At 40.0% G+C, this 17671-nt stretch overlaps 1 protein-coding gene across 1 annotated transcript; it reads right to left on the bottom strand.

The window, feature by feature from the left end:
• Positions 1-1996: 1996 nt before the first annotated feature.
• On the bottom strand, positions 1997-15403 carry vsx2 (visual system homeobox 2). The gene is made up of 5 exons (XM_088925681.1): positions 14995-15403; positions 13907-13991; positions 10762-10885; positions 6432-6612; positions 1997-2370 (listed from the first exon to the last, which is right to left on the bottom strand). Exons 1-5 carry the CDS (start codon positions 15401-15403, stop codon positions 1997-1999), a joined length of 1173 nt encoding a protein of 390 aa, XP_088781807.1.
• Between the last annotated feature and the right edge of the window lie 2268 nt (positions 15404-17671).

The raw sequence follows: 17671 nt of genomic DNA on the forward strand, positions 1-17671 counted from the left end.
TTGTTCTTAATAGGTTCCTCGTTTGTTTAAGGTACTGGCGAAAATTTAAAGAATTTTAAAATAACTCTGCTTAGAGACAAATAAGCGCGCTTTACAGACTAATCAGGCAGGGAGGGGGTTATGTAAGGAACATGAATACAGATGTTGATAAAAAGAACTGTAGGACACACGACACGCGTTGTCTAAATAACCATTGCACGTTTTATTTTTATCATACAGAAAGGTAAAACAAAAAACACATTGTTTTATTCTTAGCTACATTAAAGTATATTTCATGTTTTTCACACTTGGTATGCTATTTTCCCATTATTTACACCATTTACACCAGGAAGAAGTACATTCTAAAGCTGCTTGGTAACTTGGAGAGATCCGGAGAATGGTCAGGTTTAGACTCATCACAAGATATTTATCAGTGTTCGTTCATGGTGGGCTGTTGCAATAATGGCATTTTAATGTAAATGAGAGGATGATAGAAACTGTCTCTCTGGAGACGGGTTTATGTATGGTAAAACCGGAGTCTTTCTTATCTCAAGCCCAGATAACATCTGCTTAAAACAGTCCAGAAATAGAATGCAAAACCTGTCATCAGCTAAAGTAAGTTTTATCCTCACAAATAAGTTCCACTTGGTACAGTCGAGCGTCTGGTCCTCCTAGCAATCTCAGATCTAAAACCCAGTACTTGTTGGCCTTTGTCTGCATTATCTATGCTAGAGTGTGATGACAAACGCAAAAGGATTATTAGATGGGAATTATCAGATGAGTCAATGTTCTTTTCTAATCTGGAATCTTGTCTGCTTCATTGTTACATTCTGGATACAAGATATAGGGCGATGTCTTCATCGAGCACCAGATCTTTCAAACAGTGGGTGAGACAATGCGTAGTAGGTTAATGGTATCAAAAGCAAGTTACATTTGCAGTTTCAAGTTGCAGTTATTATTAAGGGAATGAGTGTTTAAAAAACCAGAAGATAATTCCATTCGCAAACAAAGGGCTTGCTGCCACATCCCACTAACCACTGAGCCCAGATGTTCATCACAAGTTGAAGTTCCAGTTATGGGATTCAGAGAATTATTATGTTGTATGTGCTCTCATCCTTACTCCTGAAAAGGGAGAAGCTGTCTTTTCATGGTGAATGCAAGCTTGTCTGCCCCACCAGAAACGCTTCTCTACCAATACAGACCTGTAAAACCAAAACTAGCTGCCATCCTAATTAACAAAGTCAATTTAAACAAGGCTTCAGTGACAGATCTGGATAATTTAGAAAGTAAAAATGAGTGAGTTCTGATGAAATTGGACACCTTTGGGGATTTCTGGGATTTCCAAATTGAGTATACTGAGTGGCATGGGGAAAAACTGGATACTGGCTCAAGGTTCAAGCACAGGACAAAAGGTCTTCTGAAGTCTGCGTGAGCTGATACCTAAACTGGAGAGATTTGATTTTCTCTCTGTTTAATTGCATATGACTGCAGAAAGGGCTTAAATTCACGTTATTCTCTTATGTCTTTATGCAATTTCAGAAAATATAGACAACAGTTTTTGTTTGTTTTTCTTCCAATGACAGGTAATAAAACAATATATACAGTGCTCCTGTGCAGGACCATGCATACAGCAGGAATAAAAGTTGCATTAAAGAAATCACACCTTACTACTGAGTTTGTTGACCTTGACTGCCTCCTAGTGGGTGTTTTTCACTTCAGTAGGTTTTTATCCCCTGTAAGAGACATTCTGTCTTTGAAGCACAATCTTTGTGCGGAGAGAAAGATTTATGCAAAAGCAAAGGAGGAAAGACAAGAAGCAAACCATAATTACGTGGCTAGAAAAAAAACTACATGAATATACATGTATGTTACACTTATAAAACCTGTAAAAGCAACCAAGTGACGGAGATTTGACGATTCTGAAAGAGTTCTTAGAGAGGTTTAAAGTACTGCAAGGGCACTGAAAAGTCCTAAGATACAAAGAAAGTCCTTTGTTTTCAAAAGGTAACATTTGTATTTATTTTTTTTCCTCTTCTGAAGAATTTAACGGATCTCTGGTTTTCTCTTCTGCGTCGTCTGTCTCCATCTTGTTCCCCGGTCCCTCACTGGATACTGTCCCCAGCACTTTAGCACTGTGCTCCTGTGCTTTGGCCCTGAGTGCTGCAATGCTGTTTTCCCTCAGTTCCTCTTTGGAAATGGGTGACTTGGACTCTTTCCTCCTCTCCTCTGCCTCCAGCTCATCCTGTTTCTGATTGGCTGGCGACTGAGTGGCATCGGGCTTCCCTGCTGAGGGGGTCACTGACGCCTCCAATGACTTTTTGTGCATCCCTAAAAAGAATTGTGGGTAGTCGGATTTAGAAAACCGTCTGGTCATTGGAAAGCCATCTTGAACTGAAAACAGTAAGCAAAGAAAGATTCCAGATTAAGCTATAGCAGGTGCTGAATACTGTTACTTCAGTTTGCTTTGCTTTCTCCAGAATGAGCATGCATGAGCAGAGAGAGAAAGAATGGAAAGTGGATGCATGTGTGAACCATGCCTGCGGTGAAAAAGACTGATAAAACATTTACAAGAACTGTTGCGGACAGGAACTACCAAGTCTGTTCTGAGCATGAAAGAGCCTGCTTTCGAAAGAGATATGTGATCATATCATGTAAAAGGAGGCAGACCGATCACAGGTCCAAAAGACCAGATCACCTCAAGTTCTGTGCTCAGATCTTTATAAATATCAGCAACTGATCGTTTTTAATGAAATTGACCAGCAAGATGAACTTTGGATGAACAGTCCTTATTTGAGGACACCCATAAATAATCTATCAATAATTTTCATAATCACTATTACACACAATACTATACAAACCAACAACACCCTTATGAATATGAATGATGAAGTTGACTAGACATCTGTGTATTAAAACTTTGATACGAATGTCTCGTTGTTTCATATTTCAAGTGCAGGCTGCGTGTTTTTAGTGCAATTCTCACAAAGTAAATGGAATGACTTTTATACCTACACCTATATATTGTGTGTGTATATATATATATAAGTAAGTATACATATATTTAAGGTTCCTCTATGACTTTGCAAGTGTTCAATTTTACGTCAAGATTGTACTGTCTAATAGGTAGCATGCTTTCTGACATTTCACTCTTTGGTCAGTCATTGTTGCTAGATGTTTTTGACTTGATGAACAAGTTAAAGAAGTTAGACCAGTCAGGGGTCTTTGAGAATGCATTTGTGAAAGCAACAATAAATATTTGAATTGAAAAAGACACTGTTATGTTGAAGGCAGTACCCTGGCTTCTTTCAAGTAAAGAACGGATGAGATGTTTGGATCAATGCGCTTCAAACTACCCAACAGGCTAGACAGACTAGATGGCCTCCTCTTGTTTGTGACTATTTTTGTGTTTAAGAACTGGGGAGAGACTAACTAGCTATGCCTACTTTAGCTGAAATGTTCAAGGGAACATCTGCCTCCATGTAGTTAACATTCATAGTCAAAAGACGACAAATTGGAACTGCAAAAAGCAGCTTCCCTCGATTTAATCTTGAGTGTTTGTTGTTGGTTTTTACTAGTATAAGCTTTGACACCCATTAGCAGTGCACATCGATGACCCATGACTATAAAATGGCACTCCTCATCTGCAAGGGATCTGAAAATACCCAGGACGAATTACCAGGGAGACCAAAACAAATGGTGATGTGAGTGGAGGAGTAAATCCTCAGGTTGGTGGATGGTCCCAATCAATTTGGCTGTTGGCTTAAGTCCTCTCATCAGCTGCAGAGCCACTATAAGCACTACAATCAATACTAATGATGTGAAAGCAGAGTAACCAAAAAACTAATCCAAGTTCTCTTAGCAGATTAAAAACAGATGCTTCTTAAAAGTTACCAATACATTCTGACATGTATAATCTTCTATTGCTTTGAGGGACAGCTACATAACAGAGGCACATCGGGTCAGAGTTTATCCTGGTTTCAGTGACGTTTTTTGTTGATGAAAGAGGATGTGACTCCCCCAGAATGGACACCATATTGTATAAATTCAAGTAGAGAGCTTTATCAGCATGCATAGGCTGCAAAGGGACAGATAAAGGTTTGTTCCATGCTGGAAGGAAAAAAAAGAGACAACGTGTCGGCTTCAAGTGTGTGAAGAAGGAAAAAACGTAACACACCTGAAGAAGGCTCCACAGGCGAAGCATTCTGTCTCTTTTTTTCCTTTCAGCATGGAATTAACGTATGTCTCGAAAATACCGTTTTCCAAAACATATGAAAGTGTGTTAAAGAGTTACTGCAGTCACTGAGTGTGTTAGAATAAATGTGGATTGTAAGACATGTGAACTCTACCACTTAAAATAAAGGCTTGAATAAGCTACTGCTTTGGCAGTGAATGTTAAGTTCTTAATTTACAAATTAAATTTGTGCTTGCTACCCATTTTAATACTGAACCAATATTGAACCAAATGAAGAAATAAATTATGCAGTTGATTGGATAAATGTTGTTGCTCTTTATACAAAAAATCATATTCATACATGAGCATCTGTTTAAAAATACACAGAAATATGTTTTTATTAGCGTATTGTCACATGAATGCTAACACATAGTAACACACAATGATACCACTTCGCTTCAAAATAAGATCCTCTCAGGGATGCTGGTTTGCATACATAATGGTGCTTTTGAATAATTTTACTTCTAATTTAGGGATTAATCCTAAACATAGATATCAAGACATGAGATATATGCCAATGTATTGTTCTCAAAATTATTTCTTATTATTTCTCTAATTAAATATTTCCTACTCCTGTGTTCTTTCTATTTCAAAGTCTAAGAACCTTAACTGCAGAAAGTTAAGGTATTAATGTCTGAAGTGGGACAGAGGAAAACATATAATATTTATATATCATATCATTTCAATTTATTTTACCACCAGATACAGAAGTGCTGGGGTAGTTATCTTTAATATACTGGAACATTAACTTCATGTGCCTCATCACTACACCTGACAAGGCATCAAAAATTAATCTTTTCAGCATGATTCAGAATGATTGGACCTGACGCAAGTATTTGAAATCCTCAAAGGCATTGACAAAGTCAACATGTGGAACCATCTTCTTCAGAATAAACAAAGAGGACACAAGTGGAAACTGAAGTAAGTGGAAGGGCATTTAAAACTGAGAACAGGAGGCAGTTCTTTACATAAACGATTGTGGGACTGTGGGACAAGCTACCCAGCCATGTTGCTGAAGCCATTACTTTGGCTTTCTTCAAGAAACAGCTGGGTGAGTTTCTTGGATAAATATATAACTGACTGGCTAAATGGGCTAAAGCGGTCTCTTCTCGTTTGTCACCATTCTTATGTCCTTACAGGTCGGGTCATGTCATGGCAGAAGCATTGACCTAACAGTGTTATGGGCACATTGAGGTGTGAATGGCAGTGAGGGTGTGTTGAAGTGTGAACAGTCTGTCAACAACAATCCCCAAACTGTGGCTCAACACCGTCTCGGGGGTCACAGGAGGGCTGCACTGGGGTCATAAAGGCTCTGTGGCTTCCTTTTTGGATCCTGGAAGCCCACACAAAAACTGTTGCCTCCACTCACACCATGTGATACAAGTGAGTCTGCATGAGTATTTTAAAATTACTATGTGTTACTACTGCATGCACTGGCTTTACTTTGTAACCCAAAACATTGCATTGTTGGATTGTAATCAATGGAGTGATGGGTTACGCAAAAAAGAAGGATTATCCTGAGACAACCTGATTAACTGTGATTTGCCGCATATCACCAGTTATCAGATAGAAGAGACAGTCTTCTTAAACACTGACTTAAACTGTATCCCTGCTGAATTTTAACCAACGCCAGGCAATAGAAACTATAAATATGTTCTCACAGCTTAAGAGTATCTGCATACTGATTCTTATTAATTATGGGTGGCAGTGTGCTATTTGTAACTTCATCGAGAGTCTGTCGTAGTACTCTTAAACTATCAACTCATTCATTTTCCTGTTTCAAGAAACATGAAAACATGCGGCTCATGGAGCACGGAAAAGGTATTTATGTCCAGCAGTTCCTGCGTCTTCACTTGATCTTAAGATCTCATGGAAGGCTCTGTAATTTCATCTATCTGGTTCTGTACACAAAGATTGGTGCTTTCACTGCACAACTAGAGAGCTAGAATGAAGCTGCCAACTGGGTTTTTATTCTTTTGCTTTTCTTCCACACACCAGGCTCCCTGTTCCTGTGGTCTGTCTGGTTAGTAGTAGCCGTGCAAGTTCAGATAATTACGCACGACCCCTGCCAGTCGGCGGGGTCGGCCACCTGGATGGGCTGGAGGATGGGTGGAGAATGAGAGACAGAAGGATAAAGACAGGAGAGCACAGAAGAGAGAGTGCACAAAAGAGAGAGCTGAGGAGGACGACGCAATTCCAAAATGGCGCCTGATCTTCTTACCAAGCAGCCAGGGGGCACAGGAGTCCATGATGCCATCCTTGGCAGATTTGAGGATGGACTCGGGCAGGGGGATGGAGTGCCGGACCATGGCGCCGTACAGCCCGTACTCCGCCATCACGCTGCTGCGGCCCCAGCACTTCTCGCGCTTCCTCCACTTGGCACGCCGGTTCTGGAACCACACCTGGACAGGAGCCCCCAGGCACGTCAGGAATACTGTACCCCCAGGAATACCGAAGCATGCATGTCCTGGCGTGTCTACATCCCACCCGCGCTCGGCTTCCTCCCTGGTGTGGCTACATCTGCTTTATCGAAACCCTGCAACTTGGACACCCCTGATTTGAGCTCAGGCCGCCCCTGGGGGCCTTCGCAGTTAGAAGGGGAACACCCTGCGGGCCATAAGGCCCAGGACAGGAACAACAGGACTCCCTCAACTGTACCCCTCACAGTCAGGACTCAAATACGCGTCCTTCTCACTGGCATCTGGAATTGAAAAGATTGTGTTTTAAAATGACCACTTCCTCGTTTTACAGTCGCCATCTCCTAATTCACTTCACACTACTGCCCGTACCAGCGCAGGGCTGCACTGTCTCCACACCTGAAGTGATACCACTCTCACCTAATCTGCAGCAGCAGCACGGAGGTGAAGGTTTTAGGCCCGTAACTGGAAGGTTGAAGATTAAAACCGCTGGGCTCTGCTGTTGTTCCCTTGAGCAAGATGCTTTACTGCAGTAAAATGCCCAATTATAAAAATGTGCACATATGTTAATTCATGGCTTCAAGTAAAAGAGTGACTCAAATAAATGAGTGATAACTCTCAGTGGCCACACTGCGATCTCACAGGTACCTGACAAGTTGCTGCTGTGTAACAGGACATAGGGACCCTAACGTAGCTCAGGAGGAGCCCCTCAGTGTGCACCACCACTTTGGAAATCATGGCCAAGATCAAAACCCACCATCCGTGGACTATGGGGAAAACAGCATGGCTTTGTTTTAAAGTGTGTCATGATCATTTATTTTTATGGTGAAGTCTCATTTCTACAAAGGATAAGGCTGAATAAAGTACCAACCGTTTATTTTGAGTTGATTACTATACAAATCTTTTTTTTTTCGTGCCAGAACGAATTCCCAATCCTATCAGATTACCCATCCCTCCAATCTCGAACCGCTTCTTCCAATTCAGGGTTGCAGTATCAGATTATGAAATGCGCATACATATAGCATACGTGGCAGCGAGCCCTGGTGGTAAAAATACGAAGTGCTTTTACTCCGTAAAACAGTGCTGATTATTTCAATGTAATTATAATTTCATTCTACCTTCTGCTGGTCATACAGTCTCTTACGTGTTCATTATTATTGAGGAGTGCCGTCAAAATGAAGGCTTGCAGTTGTCTTCCGAAACCTTCAACTGCTATTGCCTGTCGTTGCAACACGTTTCTTTAAACTTTTCATTCCACTGCTTTTAGAAATCTGTCGGTCATCTGTATTTGCCCATTTCTCTATGTGAACAGAAGTAGTAAAGGAATGTTGTGGTTGTCAGACACCCCCCCGTGCCTGGGATATAAAGTGAATTGATGGCCGGTGTCATGTCTAGATGTTTAACCTGCAGAGCGCTCAGTGTCAGCCACTTGTTTCTAGCCGATAAAGCCTGGAGCGATCTGTCAGTTTAAGGAGCGTCTAAATTGATTTCCACGCAGCCAGCTCCAAGCGTTTAAGAGCGAGCTATCCATGCGCTTCGTGATGCTTGGATTGCAGACTGGAGGAAAGAGGAGGGGGGGCTGCGGTTCGCAGGAGGAGGCAGACATTAAATTAAAAATTATCAAAACCGTTTTTGAAACCCTTTCTCGTAATTCTGATGATAACCCTTATCTCATACAAGAGATGGGTTTTTTGATGAAAAATTGCTTCTCTGGCATTCAAAGAAAACCAGAAGGGAAGCGACCCCAGGGGCAACGGAAGGCTGATTGAAAAATAAGTTAATTTCAAGCCCAATCGATGGTCGACAGGCGCTCAAATATCACGGGAAATTAAACCAGCGAAGCCCGAGGGAGCTCCGCCATTGACCCGTGCTAATTAATTCAATGTAGTTATCATTTCATTTTAACTCCTAGTCTCGCGCCACCCCCCCCTGGGGACACCGCCGGCTCATCTGATTTAACTAATTACACTCGATGAGAAAATTGGGTGTTAATTTTGTTTAGGGGTGGAATATATTTATTTATTTTCCAAAGGCAGCCGTAATGGAAATGAAATTAAAAGGCTCTCTGGCAGATGGATGGTCCGGGGTCACACTGCAATCTTCTCCCGCCCTGATTGCCTGATTAGGTCGTTAGAGCTGTTCTTGGGAGAGGGAAAAAAATGTTTCACATCCAACTGCACACGATGAGAGAGATGTGTTGAAAATCCCAGACGTGGACGAGGGGGTGGGGACGTAATTTATCTTTTTTAAGAGGGCAAAGAGGAATTGAAGTGCCGTGTGGAGATAGAAATACAGACCCGCATTTAATACCTGTGTACAACATCACTGCGCACACTTCAACACCTGCCAGCATCATTTTACTGTTCATGTCCTAAACAGTATGACGGCAGTGCTAAGAATCGCTATCCCTGTGGTCTTCAGAAAACCCAGTTGTTATACTTAGCGAACCCTTCTACTTCTAACTTAAGGTGATGTCTTGAATGATTTCCTTTGCACACGTCCGACCAATTAATTTTGGGGTGATACATAAAGAGTTTGAATTTTTACCGGTCCGTTGTTGGGGGTCTTAGTCATTTTGTGTTTTTTAGTAAGACATTGAAATTGAAACGTTAACGGTTAACGGTCAACTTGCAAATATTCTTCTCATTATTATCATATGCATTAGTTATCATCATAAAGACTGTCCTTTCTAAAGTATAACGATTAACGCAAAAACCGGACCACTAGCAGAATCACCTCAAAATAATGCAATGTATTTCTCATCGTTTTAGAATTTCCCTCGTCTCATTGATCCAATGAATACTGTAGTTTTTTGGAAATTACCTTTATGGCATAAATGGCACACACGACGCACAGCTCATAACTACGACTGTCATAACTTGAAATGGCCTTTTTGCCAGTTGAAAGTTAGCAGCTCCGGACAGCTGTTATCATTTTAAGTTGACAAGACCTAACATTGGTGAAGTACCTAACACCTGTGCTCCTGCTTCTGGCTTCATGGGCACAAAATCGCCCAACGAAGAGCCGTAAAGCATTCAGTCTCCTGCGCCTTTGTGATTGGGGTAAGAGCTAAATCGTATTCATACCCCTAATTCATTACAACTGCTGATCCTACTCTCCAACCTGCGCTGGAGGCTTTCTTCCTAACGTTTATTACATTTTACAAAACAGTTTGTGCTGCTTTGTACGGCACAGATGAGGTACATGAAAATGTTTTTCGTTACACGTTACTGAAGACTGTAGCAGTGCTCGTTTCAGACCAACACTCTGTGAGAGAACCTAGAGGGACAGCAGCGCATTTTTTCAATTTCTTATAATATTTTACAAATAATTTATGGTCTGCTCTAGCTTTACTTCGGTTTGATTTCCACTAACAATGCCTGTTCTCCCGAAAAGGGCTTCCGAAACACCCCCCGAAATACCTCCTTTATGTTGTGAGGAAGCATGAAGTGAGCTATTTGCTCACGGTGCTCAGAAGCTCCGTCATGGAGCTCTGTGCAGCGTGAGCATACCTCCACATCCCACCTCCTCCAAGCTCGATGGGGATGTGATTTCAACAGTACCTGCGTCACTCAGCAGGCATTTTGTACGACAAAAAAAAAACAAGAAAAAGCTATTTTTACACTGAAGTGAACTAACAGCTCACTTCGGTGCTTTAGACTCAATGCACGTCTGCATTACGGACTTTTTGTATGGTCTACCATGTCTAATTTCATGCACTACTACATATTTATTGTTCTGATTTTATTATTTAGTGTAATGTACTGTCTACATTGTGTGGTGTTGTCTGTTGTACTGTGTACTGTATGTCCTGAGAGATCAGATATTGGAATAAGAATGCCAATGTACTTGTACATATGACAATAAACACCTCTACTCTACAGTAATAATATCCTACTTGAGGATCTGAAAAGGGTAGGTAATAAACAGTAATGAAAGAGAAATGAAAACAACTTTATCCTTGTTATTTGCAGAAACCCAGCTGAGGAGTATCAAAAGAGAACCAGAGATACAAGCTGGAACCAGGGGTGGGTTATCAAGATAGCATCTGAACCAAGACTGCTGTGTCCTGCTGGACAAGTGAAACAGGCAGCAGACATCCTCAGAAAGACAAAGGGTCAATCATTTCTCTACCTGTATTCTGTCCTCGGGTAGCTCTGTCTTCATGGCCAGCATCTCCCTGGCATACACATCCGGATAGTGGGCTTCGTTAAAGGCTTTCTCCAATTCCTCCAGCTGGTAAGAGGTGAAGATAGTACTGCAGGAAGGAAATCAAATGATTAGGAAAAGAGACTGAAAGCCAATCGCCACTTGTTGCCTCCACTTGCACAGGTGCACCAGAAAAGGCTGTCAGTCTTTTAGAAAACCGCCAACCAAAGCACTATGGGACAGGGACTTGCTCCGCTTTGTTGTTAGAAATTGAAGAAAGCTATGAGTTTCCTCTGAGGAAAGAAAAAATCATCAGGTATTAACTCTGCTCGCGGCTGTGTGGGCGTGCGGACAGCCTCACACACAGTCTGGCACGTCCAGAGCACAGCCTGGTCTCCACTGGCTGCCTTTAGTGGGGACTGTTCAGCTGTTACCTGTCAGCCTGTGCAAGATCTGCTGCCCTTCACTTGCACTTTCACGCTCGGCCTCCAGCCAGGCTCTCGGCATCATGTCCTCACTCTCCATGTGGAAAGTCAGGAATCGTTACCAATTACCGATCATTACCAATCGGTATCCATGGTTCATCTGGCCAGATTAAATGAGGTAAATTACTGAGTAGCAAGCAACACAAAAAAACGAAGTAATACAAGTTCCAGAAACATGACTAGATAATAGTAGTTCAAGCTGGAATTCATATAGCTTTCCGTATAACCCAGAACAACTGATTGAATTTGAATCAAATGGCCTAGATGACTGAAGTTGGATTAATCAGACATTACCCTTGGCTTGATATATTTTTGTATATAATCCCCTGGATATCAGTCATATTTAATGCACCCACTGGGTGAATGAAGATTTCTAGGATTTCATTTCTAAACTCATTGTTTCCTTAGAGATAAAGCCCCTCTTTTAATTCCTCTTGCTGAATCAACATGCCAAAAAATTCTAAATAAAGGATTCGTCATTCATTTTTAGTATTTTCAAAAATTTTGCTCTTGCACTGGTCATTTTTTCTGACCAGATTTACTGGGAAAAAAAAATGACTGAGCATTTCTCAGCTCTCATCTTTTGTTGTTCAGTACCTCCTAAATTATACTGCACTAATGCTTTTGATTCTCACACACTATTGGGCTACTCTGTCCCCACGTTATCTGTATACTGCTTTAATTTTATTTCTTTGGTTTCTGTTTCACTTAGCCTGCGCAATCAGTTTGTGGTTGTAATATTTTCATATTTATATTAATGTGTTTCCTGAATTTACACTCGAGGACATATATTCTGTAAATAATAATAAAAAGGGAGGATAATTCGTGCTTATAAAAAATACTGTATGGAGGTAGGAAAAATATTTCGATATTTTGTTTTTTAGAAGAAATACTAATAGAATTTAAATACGAATAGTATTTATTCTACAAAATATGAAATAAATTGAGTATTAAAAACACTGCAATGAGCTGTCTCACCACAGGTTGGTGGTACGTTTATTATTTTTAAGGCGGGCCTATGTTTGTTCTGCTGAAAGGTGAGAGGGGGAGCGGAGTGATTTTTTAAAAAATTAATTCGCCCTAATTATTTTCTATTCAGTTGCGTGGGCAAAGCTAAATACGACAAGGTCGGTACCTGTCTGATTTGTGCCCCCAAAGCCACACAGTTTAAATTTCGGGCAAACTCTGTTATTAGCCTGCCAACGGTTTGTGAAGGCAGCTGTTCCATGTTCATAAGGCGTAAAATGTTCGAATGTTCAAAATACCCGATACTGATAATCGCACGCTATGTCCTAAAAGTATTGTGTAACGATCAAATCATCTTGTTCGATTTCTTTAATTCAAGCTCAACGTTATCAACAATCCTTGCAGTTTTTAAAGGAGCCCTTCAAATTGAAATTGTGCGAGATTTTATCATTAGGATGTCCAACGGAATGGATCTGAAAGAATATAGAAAAGAGCCTGTATGTTTTTCTTTGTTATTCGATGTAATTGCAATATGTTCGACGTAAGGAAGAAACATATAGATGTAGTTTGATTATTATCAGTGCCTTATGCAATTGAGATGAACAACCTTGAAACGCTCCACTGCCAAATGTACTATCTCGGTATCGCTAGCCCATTGCATTAGTCAATCTAACTAATCAAACAGCGCAAAGATTTTGTTCCATTTAGACAAAATTGGCAATTGAACAAATCATTGGAAATTGAATAAAAGCTTATATAGCCTGTATCACCGTTTCTATCACAGTCGTCTAGGTAATCGAAGGGAATATTTATACAACACTCAACAAGCACGAGACGGCTCCATAAAGAAGAAACAGATTATTACCGATACCTCCCTTTTTATCTGGATGTATGTAACCAAATATAACATTAAAGCACAACCCAGTGTTTACAGAGTAAAAGCAACAGAGTTCTACTTGAAAGATAAATTATTTCCCACGTCATATTTACATAACCATAACCGCCCATCTTAAAAGTGTATCACGATCACAATCCAATGAATTAGTATTAGTATACAAACATGTACAGTATGTATATCTCCTGTCTACAGGGGAATTACCTCTTTTTCCCTTTTCCCCGTTACGTCGTCTTTCCAGGTCTAAGGAAAGCTTCCCATCCACCCGTTTCTGGTTTTTTTAATGTTATATATTTCATGATGATAACAGACCTGACAAACACTGCAGTATATGCACAGATAGCCCCAAATATACAGATGTAATCAAATCCAAACATTTCCATCACACTTAGAATCTAAGCAGATGAAAAGGTTGCCTGATATTTCCACTTCTTCTATCTACCAGAGAAGACCGGATCACGGTAACTGTTAACGCACGCAGAGCATAGCATTGAGATCAACTAAACAAGTGAGCGAACAAGCAATTTCTCATTTCAAGCTAAGGGAGCTGATCTTTTTGTCATTTTTGGTACTAAACATTTGTTGTTTTTTTGTTGGTTTTAGAAGACACTACAAAATTGCATTACCTCAGCTGAATACTGAGTTGTGTAATATTTAACGTTTTCTTAACGAAAGTTTTTCTATAATTATTTTTTTCATACGTCAACAACAACAACAACAACAACAACAACAATACTAATAATATAATAACAGCGGTGTTCCATAGATTAAAGAATATTTTTACCGGTGTCGCCTTTTCTTCCTTTTCTTGCTCTGACTCAACGAGGATTTAGAAACTTTCCTTTCACTTGAAGAAACATCTTCGGAATCTGAAAAAAAAATCTTATTCTTATTATTTAAAAAAAAGACCAGATCTTATTATTTAAAAAAAGCAACAACAAAAGACCAGTTCGCTTATTCTAAAAGGTTTCACATGAAACTTTTTTTTAAATAATGTTTCTAAACTAAATGGCACCTGGCATAAAATAAAAATGTTAATTTAAGAAAGTAAAAGCTACTCACATCTTTTAAAAAATAATACGTTTTAACTGATTTGAAATTTCACAAGACTCTAGTGGAAGCAAAATTTTATCACATTATATTTGAAAAGCTTTTATAAACCTTGGATAGCTTTTAATTGCTAATTTTCAAAACGTGATATCATATTATTAGTCATTTTTATTAATAATTTAAAGTAATAAAGTAATTTTATTATAGTAAAATGCCCGAGTGTGAAGGCATGTGTTAATATTTATACACGGTGCTTTAAAAACCACCAATTGTGAATATAATCAGTAATGTTTAAAGATGGAAGGGGAACACAGTATTAATAAACCCCGAAAACGACAGCAACTTGCTTGCAGCATTCATAATGTTCTGATTTATAATCAGATTTTGATTCGATGACGGCAGAGACAAATAGTATTGAATACAGACTCACACTGGGTCACAAAGTGAATCATTGGATCTCGGTATGTAACTTTGACTTGTACGATTAACTCTTTCAAGGCTTCCATTTGTATTATTTTATTTTTATTGACACAATACGCGTATTTTTTTCTTTTAAACTGTCGCGTTTGATACACAGCGACCAAAAGTCCAAAAAAACAAGAACGGTGAGGGCTGGAAAATTGAAATACCACTCAATCAAGAATGGAAAAAAAAGTTCTTATATACAAAATTCCGACGGTCGAGACTTTGACACGTACGCTAAATATTTCTGGCAATAGCTAGACATGCCGCAAGTCATAAACATGTGAATTAAACCAAACGTATTCAATGCAGTTCGGTTTTCATTTGCAGATTTCCATGATGCCCAACGTTCTCCTATACCTGAGCTAGCGGTCTGGCTTGCGTCCAGTGGTCCAATCGTCCGGTTAATGGGTTGCAGGTGGACATTTTGTGCGTCTGACAGGACCTCTAAAAAGGCAGGCTGGCTGTAAAATGAGGGGATTCCTCCAGCTCCAATTAATCCCATCCCAACTCCGGCGGGACCCAGCACCGACCTGGCGGCAAGCAAGTGCGCTCCAGCCGGCAGAGACTCCAGGGCGGTCCTGGGGGTGGAGGGCGGCTCTTTATTGAGCCCCAGAATTTCCTGGATCCCGAATCCCGTACATCTGGGAGCGGTGGAGGAATTTGTCTTTGATGGTTGGTGGTTGTTTGTCCCCACATTGTCAGCGGGGGATGCCGCTTTGGGCTTGTTTAAACTCTCCGACAACACTGACCCTTCTTTCCCTGTCATGGTTTCTTCGACTGTATTCCCTGACTATTTTTTTTCTTTCTCTCTCTCTCTCCCCCAAGTTTGGTCCCCAGTGCACGCGCCGCTGTGCAATGTTCATCATCCCCTCTAGAAATTCCCTTTTTATCCAACAGGTCCATCCCAACAGGGGTCAGGGCTGAGCAGCCAATCAGCATCAAGGAAGTAATTAGGAATTTCAGGGAAATACTTTCTCGTCACGACCGAAACCTGTATTTTTCTACCGCGGAGAGTATTAACAAAAACTACGGAATTCGTTCCTTGTTTAAGTGCCACAGGATATCTAACGCTTTCGTAAAAGTCATATCTGCACAGGGGAGCCCGCAGTATGTAGTGAGCGCTTTTAAATTGACGAAGGGTTAGCCCGAGGAATTAGTTCAAAATTCAGTTGTGCTGTTCACACTGATTATATTTCGTTTGACTTCGAGTTCGACTATAGTAGGGGATATGTGACACCATAACAACCACCTGTGTAGTGTTGTATATTCGCTTGTAGACGTTAGCAATTGCAGTGTATAGCGTGTAAGTAAATAAATTTGGAAATGCGCGTTAAATGCCTGTTTTAATCAATTCTATAGCAGGTCTGTCAGAGTGAGACCATGGCTGCAAGATACAGGCCGCAAGACTGTGTAAAACACACAAAAAAACATTGGAAATCGCAGGTGTGGAAGCAAAGGAGCGAAAAATTCTAATGTCTAGATCTGCGATAGATCTATCCACCTTTTCTAACGCGTTAAATGAAGGGGTTGAGTCAAGTGCAAAACCGATGTCCCGAAAATCTCTACAGCCTATTTGTTTTCTAGCATAATAATAATAATCCTTCTTTCCGTATTTCTGCTTCAGATAAATAGATAATTGATCTCCAGATGCCCCTGAATAGAACCACGAGCATAAAATCAAAGTCCTTCCAAAAATGACAGCTGGTAGCTTTAAAGCAGATTTCTGTGTCCTTACCGCTGTTAACAGCTAATTGTATCGCTCTATTGCACGTGAAAAGAAGCTATATAGTATATATATATAAAATGAGAGTTATGATTAACACAGTAAACGAAATTTTCGTTTTCATGACCGAGCGATGACAGAAGTATTTATAATCGCCCCCACGCTGCAGAGATAAACCGCTAAGACAAGCGCCGCGGCAACGGGACAGTAAATCGAGTCTAACACGGTAGCTTTCAAGCAAGAGCACCCAGGTTTATCGGATAAATTCGTTGTACTGGTCTGATCAACTTATTTTACTAGGTTTTGCTTTAACGCGCAAACAATTGCAAAGAAAAAAAAACAACAAGGCGTTTTTTGAAAATAGCAATTATTGTGTTTTTAAACATTCGGTAGGTTAGTGCTGTAGCCTCGAGGTTGGTGGTGATGTAACCTCTTGGAAATATTTAAGATATCTGATTCAACGTTTTAATACGTTGGCGTATCTTGAAAAAAGTATTTTACCATACGTTCGATATTCCGGGTGACGTTTTATTATGCATCAGTAATGATAAACGTGATTTGATAATATTATTTATTTTTAGAGCCTATATGTTGCATAATTAATATATATTTTTGTTAATGGATTTTTTTTTTTCCATTTTAGATCCTAATCCGTTAGTGGAAACCGAAACAGTTATTCACTTCAGATGCTTTACTGGTATTTTCTTTCGATATAAAATCGCTTATTTTGGATAGGGAAAACAGATTATATTTAATATTTTGATGGCATGGTCGGATTATTGCTAAAAATGTCTGATTGAGGTACATTTCATTTGGTGAACTTAAATACAAGATTCATAGTAAAGCTAAAACATGAACTTGACTTTAAAGGATGTTAAGCTGTTTCATATTATATTAATATACGGATTTTGTAGTAGAACAAGGACTGCTAACGTACAAATAGAGTATCGACAGGAATCATGCACAAGGGACGCGAGCAGATGGAGATCAACATCTCTTCTGTTTTAATTGTCAAGACCAGGAGCTTTTCTCTGGCTCTCCGGAAAGCAAGGAGAGAGTTTTTTTTTGCAGATAGAGTCAAACTCTTTAATGAAACAACACATGTAAAGTAAAAATCAATAAGATTTGGAGAGTCTTTACTTTCACTGGTTGAACCTCACACATAGTATCCAGTCTCTGTACATTTTTTTTTTCCAGGACTGTAATCCCCGCCTCATCAGCTCGTAAAAGAAGCTCTTATCTGTAGGATAAAGCCCTCATTTTGCGACAAATCAGCTTAATTTGGAGTAGTTTAGAACGGGTCTCTGCTGG

This window comes from Atractosteus spatula, chromosome 9, assembly GCF_055471065.1.
Source record: "Atractosteus spatula isolate fAtrSpa1 chromosome 9, fAtrSpa1.hap1, whole genome shotgun sequence".
NCBI classification, from domain to species: domain Eukaryota; kingdom Metazoa; phylum Chordata; class Actinopteri; order Semionotiformes; family Lepisosteidae; genus Atractosteus; species Atractosteus spatula.

Bases quoted from the DNA above. Each gene is read 5' to 3' on its own strand.
- vsx2 (XM_088925681.1), bottom strand. From the start codon at position 15,403: ATGACAGGGAAAGAAGGGTCAGTGTTGTCGGAGAGTTTAAACAAGCCC. The intron at 13,992-14,994 runs GTATAGGAGAAC...TTTTTTTTTCAG, and splicing joins AAGCCAGACCGCTAGCTCAG to ATTCCGAAGATGTTTCTTCA. The intron at 2,371-6,431 runs GTAAGAAGATCA...TACTGTTTTCAG, and splicing joins CTGTGCCCCCTGGCTGCTTG to TTCAAGATGGCTTTCCAATG.